Below are 14,200 nucleotides of genomic sequence, written 5' to 3'. Positions count from 1 at the left end.
GGGGGGGCCACGGGGGACGTCGGCTCGCGGAGGCGGGAGGGCGGCGTGCGGGGGTTTTCCGGGTCTTTCACCTCCGGCTGCGCCCGGGCTGGAGCCGCGGGTGGAAGGCTCTCGCCCCCCTCTTGTTCTGTAGGGGGCCCTAATCCCGCCATGCCAAATGAGGGAGCGCTGCGGGGGCATCTTTAATTATCCTGATTGCCAACCGCGTGTTACGAACGCGTTGAAAGATAAAGAGTTGAGCTCCACGCCCCGGGGGGGGGGTCCAGATAGGGCCCTTTGGAAAAGGAACCGGTTTGCATTATATTCTTCCGGGGTGCTTTCTGGCCTCCCAGGCCAGTCTACCGCTGGCATTTCCTGGTGGTCTCCCATCCAAGTCCTAACTAGCTGTGACCCGCTTAGCTTTTCCAAGGTCAGCTAAGCTGCTTGCGCTCGCTGCGACTCGGATGGGGAGACCCAGGGCCGTATGCACCACTGGGGAGGTGCCAAGGGCAGCCCGCCTGCAACCTCTGCGAGAAAAGTGCCCGGAGCTGTCCGCGAAGTCCCGCCGAGGAGACTTCGCCCTTTAATGCAGGCCCTGGCACCGTCCTGCAATTGCTCTCTACGCGCGCCCGTCTGGCTCCTTTCCTCACTACTGACCCCGGGCCGGACGGAGGAAGGCGGAGCGAGCGGCCGCAACCTGGAAGCAAGCGAGGAGGAGGAGGAGGGCGGCTCGGCCGCTCCTTCGCTTCCTGCTTTCCTCCCGCCGCCTTTGCCGCAGAGGGCGACCTTGGCCGTCTCCCGCCTCAGCTTCAGCTCCGGCCCGAAGGGGCGCCTGCACCCCGCACCCAGCCCCGCGGCTCCCTCTTCGGGCAGGTGCAGTCGAGAAAGACCTGCTGCGGCTGCTTATTTCACGCCCCCGCACCCACCCCCGATGTCGGGCAGCCGCCTCGAAGGGCTGCGGGCTTTCCTGGCCAGTCCAGTCCAGTCCCGAAGGCAAAACGAGCCCCCTCGGTGCCTCGCGAAAGCGGGGTGAATTTCAAGAGCGTTTCGCCCGTCTGAGGGACGCGGATGGCCGGGGAGGAAGGAGGAGGCTTCGCTCCTCAGAGATGCATTCGGGAACTTGCAGCGCGAGGGGCTGCTACGATGGACGGATTCGTTTTCTTTTAACTGACCAAATTTGGAATAAGGTCCTCTCACCCGTTCCTTGGAACGCACGCTCCTTCATTTGGTTTTCTAAAGCGTTTTAATGCATGTAAGTGTAGTCCCATTTTTAAATACCCCCGACATTTAACACTGTTCTAATGTTTTCGTATTCCTTTGCTCTGTTGAAAAACAAACAAAAATACCCGTTTGTTTTGTTTTTACCTAAAAGCAGGATGGACGGATCCAATTCCCAGGATGCCTTGGGAGAAAGGGATAAGTTTAAGGTCAGTGTTAGGCATTGCCTCTGCTTGGTCCGGATCTGTATTCAATAATAAATGTGTGAATTCATCCTGGTTCAGGAAGTTGTTCATGTAAAGAGTGAGGAGAGAAATCCAGGATGCTGGAGAAACTAGGGTCAAGCTAACTTGCATACTGAGACCTTTTTTGTTAATATGAAAGAGGAGAAACTGTCTTCATTACTGATGGGAGGATTTTCAGAGGGGAAAATGGGCCCAGCTTGGTTGGGTTGCCCCAGTACGGTACTACCATTTCTCTAACCTCTGCTTCACCGCAGTACAGCCAGCACATGCGTCACAGTACATCTATTTTCACACACACAAAATGCAGCTAGATAACAGGTCTTACATTAGGGAATAATTTGATGACCAAAAAACACGCTTCGGTTTTTTTCGAATTCCTGTGAACCAGCATAGGAGTAGATTAGTACCTTTTGGATCTCTAGGTTTTGCCATCAGATTTCTTCAATATCTTTTCAGTGATCTGGAGACTGCAAAAATAATCAATGCCAAGTGGCAGTGGGGTCTGTCTGATTAAAGCAGCGCTGGAGCATTGCAATGCAACCCCCCCCCTTTCTACATGAATCATGACATCACACAGATGCCCCAAAAAGGTGGGCCAGGACCCTGATTTTGTCATTCTGACAAAACAGCAAGGTCCAGGGGATGCCGCTGGATTGTCCCCGATTCCTAGTAACGGCTTGGTTCACCCCATCACACAGTGGTGCTTAAAAGTTTGTGACCCCCTTTGAATTTTCAATATTTCTGCATAAATATGACCTAAAATGTGATCTATTCTCTACACAAGTCCTAAAACTAGATAAAGAAAACCCAGTTAAACAAATGAGTCAAAAACATTATACTTACTCATTTATTTATTGGGGAAAAGGATTCAAAGCTACACATTTGTTTATACAGATTAATAGCAAATAAAGTATACTAAAAATAATCAGAATGTGATGTAATTTCCATGGAACTTGTATTTGCATTCAGTTTTCCTTAAGATATAATTATATTTGTGGGATATCAATTATAGTAATTGATAAATTGTGACACACACCCTGAACTATGATATAATTAATTAGTTTGGCTTAGTAAGAAAAAAGACAGTCAAGAACAGGTTTTTAATCCCCTGATGTAGGAAGCTTAAATTTCCCATTTGTGGAATTGATATCAGATAGTAGCAGGAATTGAAATCTTAAATTCTGGATTGATCATTTCAACTGCTACCCTCTCTGTGGCCGTCCATATTTATTTCCTTCAATATGGGATAAGCATAGGTGTCTGATAAAAGTCACAATGTCATTGTGCAAATGGTGCAAACTTCATAATTGACATCCTTGGTATGATGATGTCATGGCGAGCGTGACATCACTTGCTCCTCCTGCAGATACCCATGGAGATAAGGACAGCCCTGTTGCATCTGAAGGTTCTCTTTTTGCCCTCCCAGCCCTGCTGCATAGACACAGACGTCAAGATATAATACCATATTTGCTGGTTCCTCAGTGCACTTGCTTTGCAATCTGAAAAACAACTTAAATCTAGCTAGACCCAGGAAGTTCTTGCTTACCGTCAGTTCTTGTCTTTGTATTAAAGCCATCTGGTGTACAGTACTATCAGTTGTCTGAGAGCAATTTTTAATATATGATTATGTGCCATCAAGTTGTTGACGACTCTTAGCGACCACATAGATAGATTTCTTCCATGACGATCTGCCCCTAACCTGGTCTTCCAGGTCTTCTAATGGTGCACCCCTTGCTCCTGTAACTGAGTCCACCCACCTTGTTGCTGGTCGTCCTCTTTTCTTTCCTTCTACCTTTCCCAGCATTACAGCCTTTTCAAGAGAGCTAGGTCTTCCTCTAAATTGTCCAAAGTAGGATCATTTGAACTTGAACGTATGATTGAAGTATAATCTGGGAGAAATTTTGAGAAATATCTTGTAAGACCAGAGTAGAGTTTTAAAAAAAAAAACCTGTAGTTCCAAGGATTAGAAGCTGCACAATCCAACCCCTCCAGAAAGAGGTGGAGGCAACTGAAAACAGGATATTTCTTGATTTCTTCTGAATCAGTGGTTGCCTGTTGGGGGCCATATAGAAACTTCCTTTGGGCATAACCCCAGCCACATGAAGATTTTACTACAGTTCTGGGCACTAGCCACGATCTGTAACCTAGTGCAAAATCCCTAATCCCCTGCTTCTCTGCCAGAGCAAAATATTTTTCTTCCTCCCTATTCCAGAGATGGGTTAGAACAAGGTCATCCTAGGTTGGACAAATGCCCTCAGTGCCTGTCCCACAGTCCAGCTTGAGGAAAGGCTGTTTGCCTGTGTTGATTAAAAGACAAAAAGGAAGACTGACAGCACACCAGCTAACCAGATCTGCTCACCCAAAAGCCTTCACAGGGCTTGCTAGAAAGATGCCATAATGAAGCGGAGCCTTTCTTCCGTCTGGAGTATTGTATAATGGTGCTCCCTAAGAGCTCACCGTAATGCTAAACATGTTTGGGGTCCCTGGATGGTGAGGACAAAGTGGAGAAAGATATGCATTGAGTTTAAAGTGCCTTTGGGATGTTTTGCAAATGGAACAGATAATGGCGTGGCAGAGCTCCGTATGTATATTTAATAACCCAGAAGAGGGTGAAGGAGGGATGTGTAGACCAGTCCCTCCACTTCTGCAATGAACATAGTTTCTGGAGGCCTGAAAAAGAGCGATTATCCACCAACAGAGAGGTAAATTTATAACAGCCAACCTCAAGTTGCTTGGGACAGTGGGAGTACTTGGACTTTTAAAAGGTGTCACATGTACACTTGCAAAATGGTTGCCACCGGAGATGGTTGCTTGTCCAGTCACACAAAACACTTGTCATGGTGAAAACCATATCATGAAATACCAGCTTACTGGAAAGCAAGAATGTAAGTTGTCAATGGCAGGGAGCAACCTTTCTTTCACAGCTGTGGACACACTTCCCAAGACTCCAGAGGAAAATGGGGAGGTGTTCAGAAAAGTGCCTCTGAGCACTATATTGGAAACTCCAGAATTAGAAACATTTACATGAATCCGTTTAAGGGAAGCAGACTGAAAAATGGCAAGGTAAAAGTAATAAAAATGTGAAAAAATGGGCAGGTAGGATAATGAAGCTAGAACTCCCATATCTAGGCTGCAAAGATCCAGATGACCACGGGATCAGGAGACAGAAAAACCTGCTTCCACCTAATGGTCATCTGGATTCTTGCAGTCCAGATTTGGTAGCCAATGAAAAACAGTTCCTATTAATTTCTTGGAATAATCACAATGTTACGACTAATGTACAAAATATACAAAACTTAAGAGCAAGACCTTTTGTTCTGCACCCACTTCAAAATAAGGGAAGATGAAAGATGTGAAGAGTCCACATTTTGTGACACTGTTTTAAAAACCCACAGCCAACAATGTCAATCAGGAGCACAAAATGACTGCTTTAAATTTTAATAATGACTGTTTTTTATGTTTTTTTTTTATTCATTGTTGTATGCCGCCTAGAGTCACTTTTTGTGAGATGGGCGGCTATATAAATTTGATAAATAAATAAAAGTTACCCTCTAAATAAAAGTTGGGTTTTCCTAGAAAACAGTTGGGAGGTTTCCCACAATGACAGACTTAGCACAAAGGGAAACCACCTCTGTGCAGTGAATGGGGTACTCAAAAGGTCTGGATAACATTGAGTTGGTATGACTCATAGGTAGATTACCTGAGGGAGCTAATTAATCAATGCATTTACTATGACAAATAAGTATAATATACTTACTAATGGTTAACTTTCAACTGAACTATAAACTAACTACAGAAGCTGGGTTTGGCTAGTTTGTAGCACAGAATGACATTCGAATATAGACCCATCATACATTCTTGCTAAGGCAGCCATGGTCAACCTCCACAGCTGTACAGTACTAAGGGAATACTTCTGGAGATTTTTTACACAGTGACAAAGAAAAACATAGCTTGGAAATAGGGTAGCATTTCTATTGTCAGCCCCCCTCTGTCCCGCCCCCCCCATTTTTGTTGTGCTATTTTCATATTTAATATTCTAAACCACTGTGAATGTGGTGTGATAAATATCTCTCTCTCTCTCTCTCTCTCTCAAGGACGGAGCAACATAAGTTTAAACAGAAATGAGGGCTGATTTGAGCTAATGGATGTTTTAAAGAAGCCATTACAAGGGCGCCCAAACGTTTAACCCTGATATTATCCAAATCGGATTACAGCTCCCAACCGATCCAGCTGAAGGGTAGCAGGGTACGGCTTCAATGATGTTACTCAAAAGCACCCTATCTGCAAATGAATTAATAACAAAAGTTAAAGCCTGGGTATTCTTCTCCTTCTGAAAAAAGTAAACTTGGACTCTAATGGTAAGAACCAAGTTTTATTTCATTTGCCTTGATTGTCTGACAAAGCAGTTCCCTCCCCCCCCCCATCTCCACCTCAACAGCCCCATAAAGTTAGGCTTGGCAGAATCCTCTGACAGAAAATGAAGAAGTGTTTAGTGCAATACCTGATCGTAAACATTTAACTGGCTCAGATCAGTCTCCAGGAAAAAGTGTATATATATATATGATCATTATTTGTATTGCAGCATCAAAACATTTGCAAATCTTTGGGCCTATGTATAGCAGGAGACATAAATGTCTATTGCTATGAGTGTTTGCCTTCTCCATATAAAATTAAAGTAGTTACATATAAAAATAATACTTTGAATGTCTTTTCACAATGGCCAAGCGCAATTAGATTCAGATTTTATCCAAGTGCAGCCTTCTGTCGACTAAGAAAATGAAAACCTCAGTTCTTCATAGGAGAACTGATTTCTTAATCTTCAGCCACAGGCATCGGTATTCATTTTATGGTGCTCGTTACTCATTCCTGTTCAGTAAGACAGCTTGTCCAGCGACAAAGTATCCCTTATGAATCTCAAACTACAGGTGCAGTGTTCTGCGCATTAATTTACATTCTCACTCTGATTTGAAACATATTTTCACATATTAGTCTGTAGCTCAGTTCCAACTTCATTTTCATAAATATTTTCTAATTGTTTCTTTTCCTGTTGTTCCTTTTCCAGTTGGTCTTTTTCTTTCTTCTTCTGTTCTTCTTCTGCAAACTGAGCTTCAACCTCAGCTGGATCCACATAGGTGTAAAAATAGGCCATAATAGCAAAAATTATAGTAACTGCAAACAACAAAGCTGCAAAGAGAACATATTCTGCCCACTGTGAAAAAGAGAAAAGAAAAGAAAAAAGGATGAAAACAGGATTATTGCACGTTATTATTTTATTTTATTTTATTAATCAAATTTATACGCCACCCATCTCACTGTATATTGCACATTATGATCTTGCTAATGAATAAGCATGTCTACACTGGTTCAGAGAACAGAACATTCTTATCTTCTTTACAAGGCGAAACTTACAATTTTTTTAGCCATCAAAATAACCTCCAATGAATCCAAGTGGTACAAATAGCAATTTGAATACTAAGGTGCTTGCAGGAACTAGTACTCATATGGCAAATTTACAGGACTGTAAATGGCATTTCATATTTGGAACATCCCTGAAATCCCTTCCATTTTCTAAAATTTTAGTAGAAACTTTTCAACCTTTTCTTTCTTAGTTACATCTAAAGGACTGCAAGTTGTATGCATGCACGTGCCTTTCAGTATCACATATCTGGGAGATGATATCACACTGTGCAACTCATGCCACAATTTACACCATGCAAATGTCACTAGACCTTGTGAGCTGCACTACATTATCCACATGCTTTGATACAAAATTTTAATAATTTCTAGATGTTAAAAAGTCTTCAATTTCTCACTTCCCAGCAATAATGGCACTGATCTTCTGTCCATGGTATTTACACTACAGTCTGTAGGCCAGATGGTGTGAGCCAGGTTTGGGGAAATTCTGACCCAATGACAACTCTCAGCTTCTTTTCACTACTGGCCATTCTGCCTTGGGCTTTAAGTAGTGATAGATCATCAATATCAGGAGGGCCTGATTCCCCAGCATAACATAAACCATGTTCATCCTAGGAAGCTATGCTCAGTTAGAACACAGAGAGCTTTAAGGCAAACAGTATGCCACCCCGTCTTCTTCTGGACACGTTTGTCATACATACGGATACATTTTTAAAGGGATTAACATTTACTGGGTAATAGAAAAGGGAAAAGCATAATTTGGAAAAGGGTTCAACATTAGTTCCCTGGGAAGAGGTATCTTGATGGGATTTTCAGTAGACATGCCTATGATTGTACCAGTAGTCTTTTCATAAAGAGAGGAACTGCTTGCCTAGAGATATGATATAGCCTATAGCTTTCCCCGGTGGTAGAGCAATTAGGCTTAGTCAGAAGGAAAAGTCCATTCTTGCAAATAGGATATTTTGCCATGAAAAGAGCATCACTTGCCAGCTTCATTCAGTGACGCTATCTGGAAGCAGACAGCCAACCTGCAGTGATCCATGCTCTGATAACCTCTCATTTCAATTACAGTTCTTCATTGTATATGAGATTCTCTTTAAAATAGTCTAGAAATTTAAGCTACTGCAAAACACATCTAAAATATTAAAAAAAAAAAAACTCACACAGGGGGTTACGTTCATAATATGTTGGTCTACACTGATTTCTTATTTGTTTTAAGGGCCAGTCCAGATCAATGGGTTTGACCAATAAAGTTCAGCATAGGTGGGATCCTCATATCCTAAGAGAATACCTCTCACACCTTACTCATAGTTTACTATTTTTTAAAGAAGTATCTCTTTCTTCTGAATCTCACATGTGGCAACAGCAACAAAGTCTTTCTTGATAGGGATTTTGAAGTACCTATCCCAGGGAAGTCCAACCGCCATCAATATGGCTGCCTTTTTAGCCCCAGATGAAAACATTTCTTTCCCCCGCTCCCAGGATTTAAGATCTATTATTTTTGTTCCTAATGCTATTTGTGGGTTTTATTTTATTGATTTTATACAGTATATTTCATTCTATTGGTAAGTAAGTAAGTAAGTAGTTTATTGAATAAGTTTCCAGACCATTTCAAGTATACAGTGGGTAACAACATTACCTACATATCTTAAAACAAGACACTAAAACTAACAAATTATAGACATTAAAATTTAAATCTAAAATCTAAACAATAATCATATTAAAATCTTTTAACCTTTATAAGATAATACTTTAAAATAGTTAATGAAACGGAGCAGGGACTTTAATGCACCTTGTCAGACTCCTACGAAATATAGGTATTACATAATTTGCCATGTCAGGTAGAATGTACTATCCCTTTCCTCTCTTAGCCTGGCTGCCTTAACTGCAAAGATAGCAACTCGTTGTGTCACACACTAATTAGTATTTGTAGAAGGAGGAGGAAATCCAATTTATTTTTGGCATTCCAATTCCTCTTGTCATCAAGGAATAGGGATAAATAATGATCCCTATATTTAACATACAACCAGCATTCCAATATATAATGTGACAGATCCTCTATTTCACCAGTCCCCCACACATAGAATCTATCTTCCACTGAGCTACCTAGGAATCTGCTTTGCTGCATCATTGTATGCATTTGCTCAAATAGGAGATGAATAAAGGCTACACAATAATCTCTTTTCAATGGACAGGACAGATACTTTTCTTCTTGAAACTGGGATTTAACTCTTGCTAGCCATTTTGTTGACTTAGTAACCAACTGAGCTGCTATGTCCATCTGTCCTCTAACATATTGTTTTGTATTATGCTATACTGTACAAAGCCTACAGAAACCTTTGAGCCATTTAGGTAGGATGGGTGGGTGGGTGGGTGAGTGGGTGGATGGATGGATGGATGGATGGATGGAGGGATGGATGGGTGGGTGGGTGGGTGGGTGGGTGGGTGGGTTTAATTTTCACTTCACTGAAACACTCATCTGTTCATAAGGCAATAAAGTTTAGAGAATAAAGTCCTGAATGGTCAATGGAGTAGAAGAAGTAAAGAGAATAAGCAGTCAACAGCTGGTAGAAAAGGGAAGAAGAGAACAGAATGGAGAAAGAGAGAGAGAGAGAGATGGAATAAAAAGTATGGCGCGAGTAGGTATTTAATCCATGGTTGCCAGAGTATGCATAGGATGCAGAAATCTGTATGAGAATAAGTTTGGGAGTCCCAGTCCCACCCATTTCTCAACACAGTTATTCAGTCCCCAACAAGTCTTTTCCCAAAATAATGCAGACTGAGTCTGCCCATCCCCTGGTTTACACATTATTCCTCCATTGCCTTAATGGAACCAAAGAAAGGCTCATATATTTAAAAGTAATGTAACAGGAAGATTTCCTTCTAGTAATTACTGGAATGTACTATGTTACAGAAAGCTGGCATATGGATGAAATGCCCAGTTTTTATCATATTGCCATATTTATATATTCAGCATCTTAATATAGCTATGGCTCTAGTATAATAGTACAGCTGTTTTGTGACTCTTCCTATGACTCTTACCTATGACTATTGAACATTGACATTGTTATCAAAGCTTTGTTTTGTTTAATAATTTTTTACCTGTTCACTGAGTTTTGAAGCACCAGCTATAATAAGAACAATGATATTGCCAAAGGCCACCGTCAATAGCCAGCCAGCTTGCAGCACAGATTTCATGTTGGTAGGTGCCTACAGAAACAAGATATCCAATTCAATAGTTTTGCACCTTATTTCAAAATACAGTATGGGATGTTTAGTTTTAGGGATGTGCAAAATGCTTCAGCATCAAGATGGTCCTGAGAACCTTGTTTTGAACAAAACTCGACCATCTCAAGGAAGCCTGTTCTGAAGAACCACTTTGAAATGAGTTGTTGTGACTGTGCTGGGTCCAAGGGTTTACAATTTTTCTGATACTGATGACCCAACAGCACTTCCAAATCCTACATTCAGCCTTTTCTGAAAAAGGTGTCTTCTGTGGTCAACAGCACAACATTCCACACAGCAGCAAAAATTGTTGTAAAGTCAATTGAGTTACCTGTGAGTATGAAAATTCAAGTCCAGTCACTGAGAAGACAACTTCAGCACAAGTAATAATGAAATACTGGGGGATTTGCCATGCCATACTGACTGTACTGGCTTGAATATCTTCAATGTATTTGATGTCTAGTTTATCACCAGTACACTGAAAGAAAAGCAAAATATATTAATGCATATATTATTAAAGTGCCTTTTCCTGAAAAAAAGGGGGAAAGTTACCAAAATATATCTTTTATTGTTATACCATATTTATCTGAAAGGGAGACAATCTTGAACTGAAGACAACTCCTTTCCCCCCGACCCCCATAAAAGAAGAGTAAGATAGAAAAACTTCATCTAGCTCCATAATCATATTCTCACTCAATCTAAGCAGACCTCCCCATTTTAAAGTTATAGCATGGAGGGGGAATCTCTTGCCCTCCCAAGTAAATACAATAATCTCTCAATATTCTCCATGGCATTCAAGATATATAAGACATAAATAATCACAAAAGATGGGTAGTTTGTTTTCTATAATAATTTTTTTGAAGTTCTTCAAATTAATTAATTAATTCACTTTGGACACCACCCAACTCCAGCTGACTCTGGGCGGTTCACAAATAACAACATAAAAACCAATACTATCCAAAACCAAGATGGTACCTGGGCACAGTGTACAAACTGGAAAAAAAAATAACAAACACATCCAAGAATTATAGCAACATATTCTCATATGAACCTGTGCAGAGATTTCTGATTGTTATCAGGGGAATCATCAGGGAGCGAGAAATCAAGATGGTGGCCAGAACCACTATTAAAAAGAGGCAGGGTTTTGTTCACATTGTTAGGGCCACCATCTTGACTGTTTTGACCCTCTGAGGATATCCCTGATTGATATAATACCTCTTTTGAGTATGCATGTGTACACATACATATACACACACATGAGATTTCTGCTCAAAAGCACTCTCCATTCATTGCCATAGAACAAACTACTCCATATGCAGTAGGAGAGCCTGCTGGGAGATGTCTTCTATATCGAAGTTTAACAGGAAAATCAGCTCCCATACAAACATATCTGCACAGCAACATATACCCAACTCTGTGGATCTAGGGTAGAATTTCATGACTACAATAAATTCAAACAAAAATTATTTTTTCATCTTTTCTTGTGGCTTTTCCAACAGCCACATTATATCAAAACATACACAAATGCAATCAAAGCAGTTATTTATAAGCAGATATCTCTTCACAAAACATTAGCTAATAATGGGCATTACACTAAACACAAATGGGTATGTTTAGCTTTAAAAGCTGTTATTTACTACTTCATAATGTAAAACTTGGAGTTTCAAATTTGAAATTATGGTCTGTGAACAGAGTTTATTAAAGACTTAAGTTTTGAAGTCTCTTAAAACTGTAAAGGTGAAACCAAAAGCTTTTGTATTACTTTATAAAAGCCCATTCCTTATTTGCATTGCCTATATTTTTGATTACCACCATCACCAACAAAACTGTCACGAACATACATCTGCTTGTAAACAACAATACAACTCTAGTTCTTTGCTTTCTTATTTTATTATTATGACATCTGACACCTGTGACAGTGTAAGAAGCATTAAGATAAGAATGTGACAATGCTAAATATTCAACCAAGACCCTATTATAGGTGTTTATATCTTTGGCTCTGTATTAAATATTTTGTTAATTTAGACACACAATTTAGAACTTACCCCTTTTATAATAATACTATAAGCACTGCCATAACCAAATGCTATGGATGAAACTTCACACACCGCATTATCAATTTGAGCAGTAATATTGACTCTAGAAAAAGAAATAGGAAAAAATAGGTAATTATAATGTAATTTACAGAAGAAAAGCTGAATTTTCTTTTGGAAAAGAATACCAAAATTTTGGAAAGAATACCAAAAACAAATGTAATAGCATAAATAAAGCCTATTCATGTTATGAGCATCACCCCAAGATAGGTTTGCAAACTTTAATTACTGATCTTAAAATAGGCGTAGCAGGCACTTTTTAAGATAGTTTGTGACAATTCCCAACACATCATTATGTGTTCCTGCTACTTGTAATCAAGCAGCACAACATTCTTGCAAGTGTCTCATTAGGAACAGAAACTTGCCAAGCTGTTTTACAGAATCACAGAAAGAACATGCATTTTACAAAATAGGCTGGTTGAACAGGCAAGAAGCAAGCAAGTCTACTGCCACAAAGTGGTAACCCCAAAGCAGGCAACAATAGCCTACAAACCAGGATCCAGTGAACACTTAAGAACTTTTCCTGTCCCTCTCTGTAACTCAGCTGCTACTTTCAGTATTTTACCAAAGGAAAAGTTTGGTAAGCCTGTGTCTAAGGTTCTTTTCAAATCTTCCATTAAGGAAATAACAGACATCACTCGTTTTGCTCATCTCTTTCTATGAAATATTTTCCTCTCAAAATCAACCACAGTAGCTTCTTTTTATTTCAACTCAAATGTTATCTGTGCTTATGAAAAACCATTGATTTAAATTATTTTATTGTTTTACAAGTCCACATGTGTTTGCTGGCTTTTTAAATTCAACAATTAATGTTGAATTTAAATTCAACAATTAGCAAAAATCTTTTGCTAATATTCAACATTCACCACCATCTCCTTTCACCAATGATGTCAGAATAACGGGCATAGGTGAGAAAATTTAAAAGGACTTGTGGCCTCCCTCCATCCCCACTTTTTTTTCTTTTCCTTTCCCAGTTTTGACTGTTCTGGTATTTGTTTCTCAAAGGTCCATTAGTTTCATTATTTATTCTTCTCATATATGTTTTTTCCTGTTTTTTAAGCCATTTTGCTGCCAGCTCTGACAGTCACGGCAGTTTTACCAACTCACGTGTGATGGACACTGAATCATTTCAGGCCAAGTTGGGAAAAATGGAAGCCACCATGACTTGGGGGAATTGCCACTGTATTAACCCAGAATGCCTAGACTTTCATGGTTATCTGAATCAAAGATTAGACCACTGAGATGTCATCTTCACTCCTAAAGGCTAACAGCAATTTTAGAAGCCGGTTTAGATAAGAAAAATGAGACATGAACTCTTCAACACCAGTTGTTAGTCAACCAATGGATCACAGCTTAGACCCAACTTTATTACAGGTAAACCTACTAGTGTATGCTGTGACATGTACTCATTAATTGTGCCTAATTTTTTTATGGACTAAGCTTCACTTCATATCAGTTCCATATTACTAGCATACATTCCCTTTCTGATATCCTCCAGAAATATTGCAACTGCAACTGTCACTTTTGAATTTTGAGAACTGAAGTCCCAACACATCTAACAGCACCAACTGGAGGAATGCTGCTCTACCATAATGTTAAAGAACAGTGATACTTACGACCCACTTTGAAAAGCAATGTAGTTTGAGAAATTCATCACCTCTCCAAAGGCCACATCACCCATAGTGATATTAACAACTGAATCCAAACTGTTTATGAATCTTTAAAAAATATTAAAATGTTGCATTTTAAAAAAACAGAAGTGCTTTAGCAATGTATTATCATTAATTGGTATTTCCTTATATTGCATTGTGTTTCACTGTTAAATATTGTTAACAGAGATTTGCAAGTGTCCAGTTATACTATATCCAAAGCTTTCTTGCTCCAGAAATTCTTTGATACAAAATTTAGTTATGCAGCTAAAGGTGTTTTAATTTAGATTGAATCTAAAAAACTTCCTTAAAAAGTACACCTCTCCTTCCATTCTCTCCCATGTGCAATCTAGAGACGCTCTACATACATTACATG

At 39.9% G+C, this 14,200-nt stretch overlaps 1 protein-coding gene and 1 long non-coding RNA gene across 2 annotated transcripts in view; one reads left to right on the top strand and one right to left on the bottom strand.

Moving 5' to 3' along the window:
* Positions 1 to 218: 218 nt before the first annotated feature.
* On the top strand, positions 219 to 13,798 carry LOC112541468 (uncharacterized). Its single transcript, XR_003085451.2, has 5 exons — positions 219 to 1,231; positions 1,352 to 1,406; positions 5,537 to 5,800; positions 13,236 to 13,549; positions 13,674 to 13,798. It is a non-coding gene; the product is annotated as an uncharacterized LOC112541468 (long non-coding RNA).
* SLC15A1 (solute carrier family 15 member 1) overlaps positions 5,794 to 14,200 on the bottom strand; it is a 36,421-nt gene continuing 28,014 nt past the window's right edge. Inside the window, exons 19-23 of the mRNA XM_007421301.4 lie at positions 13,792 to 13,893; positions 12,128 to 12,221; positions 10,414 to 10,560; positions 9,960 to 10,067; positions 5,794 to 6,651 (exon numbers count right to left, since the gene is read on the bottom strand). Of these exons, the coding sequence (XP_007421363.1) occupies positions 6,421 to 6,651; positions 9,960 to 10,067; positions 10,414 to 10,560; positions 12,128 to 12,221; positions 13,792 to 13,893 (682 nt within the window). The 3' untranslated portion in view covers positions 5,794 to 6,420. The remainder of the gene's footprint in view (positions 6,652 to 9,959; positions 10,068 to 10,413; positions 10,561 to 12,127; positions 12,222 to 13,791; positions 13,894 to 14,200) is intronic.

The sequence above is a fragment of the Python bivittatus genome, unplaced genomic scaffold (assembly GCF_059951505.1).
Source record: "Python bivittatus isolate LINGU-HERP-01145 unplaced genomic scaffold, Pbiv_v1 ctg000060_np1212, whole genome shotgun sequence".
NCBI classification, from domain to species: domain Eukaryota; kingdom Metazoa; phylum Chordata; class Lepidosauria; order Squamata; family Pythonidae; genus Python; species Python bivittatus.
The sequence above is the reverse complement of the archived record's forward strand: the minus strand, read 5'-3'. Positions and strand labels throughout refer to the sequence as shown.